The following is a 10593-nucleotide window of genomic DNA, read 5'->3' on the forward strand; positions in this document are numbered from 1 at the left end:
GTTTCTGGTGCCAGAAGCTTCAGGTGACGACTGTGAGCGGAGGGGCCTCCGTGGCAGCTTGCGGTGTGCTTGGGGGGGCTGCCCGTGGGGGCCCCGAGGTTTCCGAGGGGCTCACGGTATCGCTTCTCGGCCTTTTGGCTAAGATCAAGTGTAGTATCTGTTCTTACGTTCTCGATGCGAGGACTGACGCATTGAACGCATTTTCCGGTGCCGGGAGCGGAACTCGGAGCTTGCTCCATCCGCTCCACACATCGGCCCGGTTTTGCAGTTTAATTGCCGAAAAAGACAGAGAAACACTTACTCTCGCCCCGCGCCCGGCCTGGTATTGCACTACTTCCAGGACCGGCGCCAACCCAGTCCGGCAGACTGCCGGAACTATAGAGACAAAAAGTGAGCTGACTAGCAGCTTGCTTTTCTTTCTCCTGCTGCAGCGAGGGTTCTCGTCAGTCATGACGGGCTAGAGAAGGCGGTGCCGCCAGTACGTCCGAAAGGGTATCCGGTTGCGCGAGCGACCGTGCTTCCCAGGTTAGTAGCCAAAGGGTGCTCTGGCTCGCCGGACCCCGATAAAGCGAAAACCCCAGCTCGGGCTAGTAGCCGAAGACCTCGGTCGGTAGGCGAACGCCAGGGTTCGGAGGACGGAACGTGGAGCAACACCCCCAGGTCTCAAGGACGCCCTGATCCACTGTCGAGAACGCTCGAGGCACGGAGACCCCAGCTAGGGCAGAACGTCGACTGCGGATCCCGGAGGACCCTCCCAGGAGGGTAGACCAGCGAACCCGAGCCGGCGAAGAACCCCGACGCACCCCCCCACGATGTCGGGACCCCGACAGGCGGCGGCGGACCCCCGACCATCGATCCACCCCCGGAGGCAGAGAGACTCTCAAAGCCCGGAACCCCGGCTGACGAGAGCCGCCTCCCGGCGGAGGACCCCGGAGCCCGAGGACGCCCCCCGGACAACGACGGAGCGTCCCGTGCGACAGCGGAGCCCTCCGGACCCCCACGGCGCCTCGGTGACAACGACGGGCCCCGAACGGCGACGGCCCCCGGACCCCGGCGGCCCCGAGGACGCCCCCCCCAAGGGTCTCCCCACGCTGGTGGAGGAGCCCCGAACCCCCCCGATGCCGGACCCCCCCACGGACGACCCAGGGGAAGGAGCAGACGTGACGGCGCTCACGTTCCTCCCCTTCCCTCTTCCGGGCAAGCTGTTCTGCCCGACCTGCCACCCGCCGAGACAGTACAGGTCGCACGGCGACATGAACAAGCACCTGCGGCGCTTCCACCAGCTGCGCCTAGCTTTTTACTGCTCCCTCTGCGGCACCGAATACGAGGCCTTGAAGCTCCTCAAGAACCACCAGAAGGTATGCCAAGGCCACGGAGCAGAGAGGAGACCCGGCACGCTGGTGAGGTCCGCCGCCCCGGCCCGGCGCACCCAGGCCGCGGCGCGGAGACCCGCCAGACCGGCCACCCCGCCGACAACCCCACCGGACCAGACCTCCGAGGACCGCCCTACGGAGAGACCTGCCCCGACGACGCCACCGTGCAGGCCTCCGCCCAGGGTCCCCCGACCGAACGCGACGCCCCGACCGGACAGCCCTCCACCGGGACCCCCGGGGCCACCCGAGGCCCCCGCCCCGCCGAGGGTTCCGGAGCCGCCGGGAGGAACCGAGCCGCCGGGCGCCCTCCGGCCCCCGAGCGTGCCGGAATCTCCCGGTGCGGAGCCCTCCCCGCAGCAGAGGATGCCCTCTCCATGGCAGACCCTCTGGCTGGAGGAGCTCTCCCAGGCCACCACCTTCGAGGCTTTCGAGGCCTCGGTGGCCCGGCTCACAGAGGAGCTCTCGGCGGCCGCCCGGCCCGGCCAACCCCGAGGAAACAACAACAGACCGGCGACGCGACGAGACCACAGGCCCCAACCGCAGAGGCGACCCAGGCGCCAGCGCTACGACCCGGCGGCAGCCTCCCGGATCCAGAAGCTGTACCGGGCCAACCGTCCCAAGGCGGTGAGAGAAATCCTGGAGGGACCCTCGGCCTTCTGCCAGGTCCCCCGGGAGGCTCTCTTCAGATATTTCAACAGGGTCTTCAACCCTCCAACGGATGCCGCCACCCCACGCCCCGCGACCGTCGAAGCGCTGACCCCCGTGCCCCCGGCGGAGGGGTTCGAGGACGCCTTCACGCCGCAGGAGGTGGAAGCCCGCCTGAAGAGGACCAGGGACACCGCCCCCGGCAAGGACGGGATCAGGTACGGTCTCCTTAAAAAACGTGACCCGGGCTGCCTTGTTCTTTCTGTTCTCTTCAACAGGTGCAGAGAGTTCCGGCGCACGCCCGCCGCCTGGAAGAGGGCCATGACGGTCCTCATCCACAAGAAGGGAGACCCGAACGACCCGGGCAACTGGCGACCCATCACCCTGTGCTCCACCGTCGCGAAACTCTACGCCGGCTGCCTGGCGGGCCGCATCGCCGACTGGGCGGTGACCGGCGGAGCCGTCAGCCGAAGCCAGAAGGGCTTCATGTCCACGGAGGGCTGCTACGAGCACAATTTCACCCTCCAGATGGCCCTGGACAACGCCCGGAGGACCAAGAAGCAGTGCGCGGTGGCGTGGCTGGACATTTCCAACGCCTTCGGGTCCGTGCCCCACCGCCACATCTTCGACACCCTCCGCGAGCTGGGCCTGCCGGACGGCGTCACCAACCTGGTGCGCGAGCTCTACCACGGCTGCACCACAACCGTCCGCGCCACCGACGGGGAGACCGCGGAGATCCCCATCCGGTCGGGAGTGAGGCAGGGCTGCCCCCTCAGCCCCATCATCTTCAACCTGGCCATGGAACCGCTCCTTCGAGCCGTGGCGGGCGGCCCCGGCGGGCTCGACCTCTACGGCGAGAAGCTGAGCGTCCTGGCCTACGCCGACGACCTCGTGCTCCTCGCCCCCGACGCCACCCAGCTGCAGCAGATGCTGGACGTGACGTCAGAGGCGGCCAGGTGGATGGGCCTGCGTTTCAACGTCGCCAAGTGCGCTTCCCTGCACGTCGACGGGAAGCAGAAGAGCCGCGTCCTGGACTCCACCCTCACGATCCAGGGCCAGGCGATGCGGCACCTGCGCGACGGGGAGGCCTACTGCCACCTGGGGACGCCCACCGGCCACCGGGCCAGGCAGACGCCGGAGGAAACCATCACCGGCATCGTGCAGGACGCGCACAAACTGGACTCGTCCCTGCTGGCCCCGTGGCAGAAGATCGACGCGGTGAACACTTTCCTCATCCCCCGCGTCGCGTTCGTCCTGAGAGGCTCGGCGGTCCCCAAGACCCCCCTCAAGAAGGCGGACGCCGAGATCCGACGGCTGCTCAAGAAGTGGCTGCACCTGCCGCTGCGGGCCAGCAACGAGGTCCTGCACATCCCCTACCGGCAGGGGGGTGCCAACGTGCCCCGCATGGGAGACCTCGGCGACATCGCCGTGGTCACCCACGCCTTCCGCCTCCTGACCTGCCCGGACGCGACGGTAAGTATCATCGCCGCCAGCGCCCTGGAGGAGACCGCCCGCAAGAGGATCGGCAGGCAACCCACCGGACGTGACTTGGCCACCTTCCTGAGCGGCTCGCTGGAGGGCGAGTTCAGCCGAGACGGCGGGGACTTTGCCTCGCTGTGGAGCCGAGCCCGCAACGCCACGCGCCGCCTCGGGAAGCGCATCGGCTGCGCCTGGACTTGGACCGAGGAGCGCCGGGAGCTGGCAGTCTCCCTGCAGCCAGCCCCGCACGCCGACTCCGTGACCGTGACGCCCCGCACGAGGACCTTCCTGGAGAGGTTCCTGAAGGACGCCGTCCGCAACAAATACGCCGGCGACCTGAGGGCCAAACCCGACCAGGGCAAGGTCTTCGACGTCACCTCGAAGTGGGACGCCAGCAACCACTTCATGCCCAGCGGGAGCTTCACGCGCTTCGCGGACTGGCGCTTCCTCCACCGCGCCCGCCTCAACTGCCTGCCTCTCAACGGGGCCGTCCGCTTCGGCCACCGGGACAAGAGGTGCCGACGGTGCGGCTACGCGGCCGAGACCCTCCCCCACGTGCTGTGCAGCTGCAAGCCGCACGCCAGGGCCTGGCAGCTCCGCCACAACGCCGTCCAGGACCGGCTGGTGAGGGCCATCCCGGCCGCCGCGGGGCAGGTCTCCGTCAACCGCACCGTCCCGGGCTGCGAGAGCCAGATGCGCCCCGACATCGTGATCACCGACGAGGAGGCCAAGAAGATCACCATCGTGGACGTCACCATCCCGTTCGAGAACCGGCGCCAAGCCTTCGCCGACGCCCGGGCTCGCAAGCGGGAGAAGTACGCCCCGCTGGCCGACACCTTGAGGGGCCGCGGCTACGACGTGACGGTCGACGCGCTCATCGTGGGGACGCTCGGAGCCTGGGACCCCAGTAACGAGAGCGTCCTGCGCGCCTGCCGCGTCTCCCGCCGCTACGCCAAGCTGATGCGCTGCCTCATGGTGTCCGACACCATCCGGTGGTCCCGCGACATCTACGTGGAACACATCACGGGCCACCGCCAGTACACGGACCCCAGCAGGAGAACAGCCGCCGGACCGGACCCGGAGGGGACCGCCTGAACCGCCCCCCTCCGCAACAGACGGACCTTCGCTTCAAGAGGACTCATCAACGACGGACGACGACCCAGCGCCACCCGAAGAGGACCCCCGCGATAGACTGTATCTAGACTGAGACGCTTCATCTTCGGACCACTTCTCCCACCGTCGCGGACCATTGTCACGGGTATGTGTGTTTCTATCCTCTTTCTCTCTCAGCGTCGCGAAACCCCCCCCTCCCTCCCCCTCCCCACTCCCCTCTCCCCTTACCCCCGGGCTTAGTTGGCTAACTTTGTATCGCATGTAACCTAGGTGCGTTCCCAACCTCACCCCCATCCTTTTATTGTTAGTCCCTCGCCCGGGCGTTCTGTATTTCCCTATCGGCTTTGTCATCTTTTTTGGATTTACCATCCTTACCATTTACTGATAAAAGTCAATCTGTTCTTATCAGTTTAATATCTGATATGTCCTCGATGTGAGGACTTTATATTAAATGGATTTTTGGAACTGGGAGATGGACTCGGAGCTTGCTCCATCCACTCCACGCATCGGCCTGGTATTGCAGTGCCTCCAGGAGCGGTGCACCTCCCCTCGGGGAGAACTTGCTGCTGTCAAAAAGTAGATCTCGTCGCTTCTTCAGAGACATCTGGGGGGGCTGGTGCCAGGCAGGAGCCTCCAGCAGTCTGGCAGGCAGGCTACTACTTGGCTGAAGCCTTCAAGAGGACAGGGTGGCTGGCTGTCTGGAGGAAAGCGGTCCCTCTGCCTGCACCTGGATGGAGAGCGTGGTCAGCAGCGTGCAGCTGAGGGGGGTGTCAGGGGCAGCCTGCTTGGTGACCCCCTGCGAACAGCTCTGTCACAGCGGAAATCCTCTGTCACAGCAGAAATCGTGGGCTTTAGGATGCCGGAAAGCCGTGGCTGTTGTCGTCACACTGTTATGAAGAAAACGAACCAAACTGAACACAGGCCGTACGGTACGGTACGGGACATCTCAGAGGTCAGATGCGAGCCAGAACTGAAAGCTGGAAGGCCTGGGAAGAGCCAGAGGCCGCCACAACACCAAGGCGAGGCTTCTGGAGCACGACGCGCTACACACCACCTACGTGGTGAGTGCATGCATCGTTTTGCCGTCGCGTGGCGTTGGAGCAGGGGGAGATGGACGGTGCGGTGGGAGGAGCGCCCCCCGTGAGCAGGGGAGACGCACAAGCCCCGTCTCCCGGCCCAAGGCTCCTGTTCAAGACTGCCACCTACAACAGCTTGCCTGGCGCCTCGTGGCTGGTGGCCATATGCAAAAGCATTGTTCTCGTGGTTGGGTGTGAACTAGCTGTGAACAACTGAGAGGCTCCACACCCAGAACTGAAAAGGCTTGGCTCCATTTAAATTGTCCTCGACTCCTTCACAGGCAACAATTCAGGGTGTTTGAAAGACTGCCTGCCAGCGCAGGCTTTTTGTTGCTCCCCTGGCGCAGGCGCAGGCAGTCTTCCACCGGGTGTCTGGCCCTTTTTTAAAGGAGCAGCGTGTCTGAAGCGCGCCTGCACGCTGCACTGCCGAGGGCCCTGCACAGCACGCGGCGGCGAGTTCTGTCTTTTGGAAGGCGTGTTAAAATGGGCCACGTCTGGCCGTACTGGAACCGGTCTCGGCTCGTTCACGCAGCAGGCCAGGCCAGGCCAGGCCAGGCCAGCAGCTTCAGGGCAAGCAGGGCAAGCGGCTTCTGAAGGAGCAGCGTGTCTGTGTTGTGGTGCTCCTGTTCAGGTACAATTAGCGGGGTTCCCACTCGGTGATTAAGGGTGTTCAACCACAACTGAAGCTCCTGGTATTGCAGTGCCTCCAGGAGCGGCGCACCCCTGTGTCAAAAAGCAGAACTCACCGTTTCCCAGGGAGCTGCTTGGGGGGTGGGGCTTGTGCTGCGCAGGGCCCTCGGCAGTCCAGCGTGCAGGTGGACTTCAGACACGCCGCTCCTTCCAACACGCCGCTCCTGTAAAAAAGGGCAAGACACCCTGTTTAATCGCTGAAAACACGGAGAACCGCTTCTTTTTTCCCCCGCGCTTGGCCTGCTGTTGCACTTTCTCCAGGACCAGCGCCAACCCAGGCCGGCAGACTGCCGGAATAAGAGCAGCAAAAAGTGAGCTGACTAGCAGCTTGCTTTTCCTTCCTCCGCTGCAGCGAGGGGTCTCGTCAGTCATGACGGGCTAGGGAAGGCGGTGCCGCCAGTACGTCCGAACGAGCGCCGGTTGCGCAAGCAACCGTGCCGCTCAGGTGAGTAGCCAAAGGGTCTCACGGTTCACCAGACCCAATAAGGAGGACGGAACGTGGGTCAACACCCCCAGGTCCCAAGGACGCCCCGATCCACTGGCAAGAACGTTCGAGGCACGTCAGGAGACCCCAGCTAGGTGGACCGCCGACTACGGATCTCGGAGGACCCTCCCAGGAGGGTGGAACCAGCGAACCCGAGACGGCGACGAACCCTGACGCACCCCCCACGATGTCGGGACCCAGGTCAGGAAGGCGCTACCGGTGAGGGCAGAGCAGCGGAAATGGGGGTTGGTAAGGTCAGGGGAGTGTCCGAGGGAACTATGCAGCAGGGAGGAAACGGTGTTCCACGTGTTATGGGAACGCTCATATGCACGGAAGGTTTGGCAGAGAGTGGCGAGGTTTTGTAAAGAGATAGGGTGGGGGGATTGTGTGAGGTACGAGGGAGCGGTGTACGGTCTGGCGAGGCGTAAAGTGTGGGAATGGGAGATTCGGGTTTTGCTGTTGTGTACACGGATGGCAGTGTGGGAAAACGAGATGTTCATTGGTCCAGAAGGGGCTTTATTTTACGTCACGGGAATGTGTTTCTTTGGCGTACGCAGAGTTGGGGTACTATCGACGGAAAGGAGAAGGGGAGTGGGAAGGTACTGATTGGAAGAAATTGTTTGAGTAAGAGGGAAGGAAGGGGGAGGGAACGGTGAAGAGAAACAACTGTTTTGATGTATGTTATGTTATGTTATTTTATGTTAAGTGTTGATATTTAAGAGAGAGCTGAAACGCTTTGTAGTTTGAATCTGTAACAAAGGGGGAAGCGGTTTTCTGTTTTGTACAGGAAAGTTTTGTTATACTATGACGTGAATGGTGTTATTTAGAGCTCCGAACCGGGAAAAGAGAACATTTTGGTGGTGGTGGTGAACGAGGTATGATTTTAATGTATATAATAAAAAAAAAATCAAAAAAAAATCTGTTCTTATCAGTTTAATATCTGATATGTCCTCGATGTGAGGACTTTATATTAAATGGATTTTTGGAACTGGGAGATGGACTCGGAGCTTGCTCCATCCACTCCACGCATCGGCCTGGTATTGCAGTGCCTCCAGGAGCGGAGCACCTCCCCTCGGGGAGAACTTGCTGCTGTCAAAAAGTAGATCTCGTCGCTTCTTCAGAGACATCTGGGGGGGCTGGTGCCGGGCAGGGGCCCCCAGCAGTCTGGCAGGCAGGCTACTACTTGTCCGAGAAGGACAGGGTGGCTGGCTGCCCGGAGGAAAGCGGTCCCTCTGCCTGCGCTTGGATGGAGAGTGCGGTCAGCAGCGTGCAGCTGAGGGGGGTGTCAGGGGCAGCCTGCTTGGTGACCCCCTGCGAACAGCTCTGTCACAACGGAAATCCTCTGTCACAGCAGAAATCGTGGGCTTTAGGATGCCAGAAAGCCGTGGATGTTGTCGTCACACTGTTATGAAGCAAAACGAACCAAACTGAACACAGGCGGTACGGTACGGTACGGTACCTCTCAGAGGTCAGATGCGAGCCAGAACTGAAAGCTGGAAGGCCTGGGAAGAGCCAGAGGCCGCCACAACACCAAGGCGAGGCTTCTGGAGCACTACGCGCTACACACCACCTACGTGGTGAGCGCATGCATCGTTTTGTCGTCGCGTGGCCTTGGAGCAGGGGGAGATGGACGGTGCGGTGGGAGGAGCACCCCCCGTGGGCAGGGGAGACGCACAAGCCCCGTCTGCTGGTCAAAGGCTCTTATTCAAGACTGCCCCCTACAACAGCTTGCCTGGCGCCTCGTGGCTGGTGGCCATACGCAAAAGCATTGTTCTCGTGGTTGGGTGTGAACTAGCTGTGAACAACTGAGAGGCTCCACACCTTTGCAAGGAAGCCTCAGCCCCACGATGGCAGCGTCTCGCATCAACCCTCTCCAGTCCAGCGGGGCCCTGCTCCCAGCGACAGCTCTCTTAGCGGCACACAGGCACGCTGGGAGTCCTTCCCCAGGGGCAGGGTTCAAAGGGGCAGCTGCTAGTAAGCTCTAATCCCTGAGGAGGAAGGGAAGGCGCGTCACTCGTCTATGCGAATGTGCTTAAACGCTGCGTGTAAACGCGTTCCAACGCTCTTAAATCGCTGAGTGTGAACGCACCTAATTGCATTTGAACACGTCTCATCATTGAGTGTGAACACGCTTTAACTGCTGCCTGTGAACGAGCCGAGGATTTAACCAGGGCAAAACCTTCCCAGTTTGGCGTGTGGGGCCTCTCCTCTGCTTCATCTCGGTTGCTCTCAGCGAGCTCACGCCTAACAACACTTAGACCGCTCGCTACTGCGCGTGACCAGGCTTCGCTGTTTGTGTGCACACATTTCGTTGTGTGTCCACGTGCTTCATTGTTGGGTGTGAACGTACTTCATCATGCAGGATGAACGAGCTTCGTCACCGAGCGTGAACACGCTTCAACGCTGCGCAGGAACAACTCGAATGCAGCGACACCTTTCCAGCTTGGGGCGCGGAGCCTGTGCTTTGCCTCGTTTGAATCGTTCCAGTGTGCTCGCACCCGACCGTCAGACGAGAGCCCCGCTCCCTCGGCTGTCACAAGCAGCCTCCGGCCCCAGGGAAAAATCCCTCCGGCAACGCCGCCCACCCCCCCCCCCGTGGGGCCCACAGCACTGGCATCTGCCTTGCTCGTGTTCCCACCCCTCACCGCCTCCCTGCCTCTCTCGCCTCCGCGCTGGCTGTTGGAGCACAGGAAGCGGAGACGAGACGCTCTCGGCAGGAAGGCGGAGAAACGCCCCAGCGTGACGACGACATCCTGACTTGAACCCTGCCCCGGCACTGCTCTCCTCAGGACCGCAGCGCGTGGCTTCTGCCCGGCCCTGCTCCATCCAGGGAGACGCAGGATGGACGCGGGAGGCTGTCCCCGCACAGGAAAACTGCCCGTCTCGGAAGGCGCTGCCAACAAAGGGCTCGTTAAATCCCCAGCGGGAACGGACCGACCGTCAGGAGCTCTCCGTGGGATAAGAGGCTGTCAGCAAGCCCGCTGCAAGCACCGCGGCACTGCTAGCGCCATAAGCCATGCCCAGCGCGGTCGGTGATAACGCCAGTCCGGAAACTGCCTCCTGGGAGCCTTGAAGACGTGTGGAGCTTGTCAGTTCAGGGGCTGCTGCTAACCAATGCAACAGCCGCAGCAGCAATGCAATGACACAACTAGCAATGGTTGTGGGGCTGGCAATACTAAATACCGTGTAATGTCAACGGGAACGCTTTGTCACACGCTCCGAGAAGTCGCACGTTACGGCGTCCTAAGTAGCAGTGCTGACCCGCCCTGTGGTTTTCCGACAGAAAAACATGCGATCTCCCAAAAGTCTAGACCCACTTCACACGTATCGGGGGAGGGAAAAGCCATGAGAAGCTTATCAGATAATAGAAAAAATCAGCTCTAAGGACATGTGCTGTAAGAGGTACTTTTCAAATGTAAATCGTGGAACTCACCAGGCTGCGTAGATGAAAACAGGATACTTTCCCCGCAGTCATCTTAACGGGTACGCTTGTTTTACCGTCAGGATCAACCTGGGAGATGTTTCGAAAAAGGAGTAAGAAAAGGAAAACTCAACGAGAACTGAAATGAATATAGGGACAGCACATAAGGAGAGTACACCACAGAAAGCCAACTAGTTACGGCCATCCAACTGGCGGCCTGTGGGCTGCGTGCAGCTCCCAAACTCCCAGTCCCAAGTCTGCTTGCCCCATCGCTTCGCTGCTGCCACCAAAATCCCCTTCCCTAGCCCAGCA

At 61.8% G+C, this 10593-nt stretch overlaps 2 protein-coding genes, 2 non-coding genes and 1 pseudogene across 7 annotated transcripts in view; 4 read left to right on the forward strand and 1 right to left on the reverse strand.

Moving 5' to 3' along the window:
• LOC132247199 (uncharacterized) overlaps positions 1-10593 on the forward strand; it is a 34142-nt gene continuing 23549 nt past the window's right edge. Inside the window, exon 1 of one of the 4 annotated variants that reach the window (XM_059720138.1) lies at positions 1-8437. In XM_059720138.1, the coding sequence (XP_059576121.1) occupies positions 813-4592 (3780 nt within the window). In that variant the 5' untranslated portion in view covers positions 1-812 and the 3' untranslated portion in view covers positions 4593-8437. The remainder of the gene's footprint in view (positions 8438-10593) is intronic. The other 3 variants (XM_059720139.1, XM_059720140.1, XM_059720141.1) reach the window with 3 other exon arrangements.
• LOC132247203 (U2 spliceosomal RNA) lies at positions 119-299 on the forward strand (annotated as a pseudogene).
• LOC132247201 (U2 spliceosomal RNA) lies at positions 4973-5158 on the forward strand. Its single transcript, XR_009458534.1, has one exon. It is a non-coding gene; the product is annotated as a U2 spliceosomal RNA (small nuclear RNA).
• Positions 5414-10593, reverse strand: part of LOC132247200 (uncharacterized) — a 26202-nt gene continuing 21022 nt past the window's right edge. The window contains exons 2-4 of the transcript XR_009458533.1: positions 10294-10371; positions 6433-6540; positions 5414-5497 (exon numbers count right to left, since the gene is read on the reverse strand). The gene's annotated coding sequence lies outside the window, so the exon portion shown is untranslated. The remainder of the gene's footprint in view (positions 5498-6432; positions 6541-10293; positions 10372-10593) is intronic.
• Positions 7738-7931, forward strand: LOC132247202 (U2 spliceosomal RNA). Its single transcript, XR_009458535.1, has one exon. It is a non-coding gene; the product is annotated as a U2 spliceosomal RNA (small nuclear RNA).

This window comes from Alligator mississippiensis, unplaced genomic scaffold, assembly GCF_030867095.1.
Source record: "Alligator mississippiensis isolate rAllMis1 unplaced genomic scaffold, rAllMis1 scaffold_41, whole genome shotgun sequence".
Classification (NCBI taxonomy): Eukaryota; Metazoa; Chordata; order Crocodylia; family Alligatoridae; genus Alligator; species Alligator mississippiensis.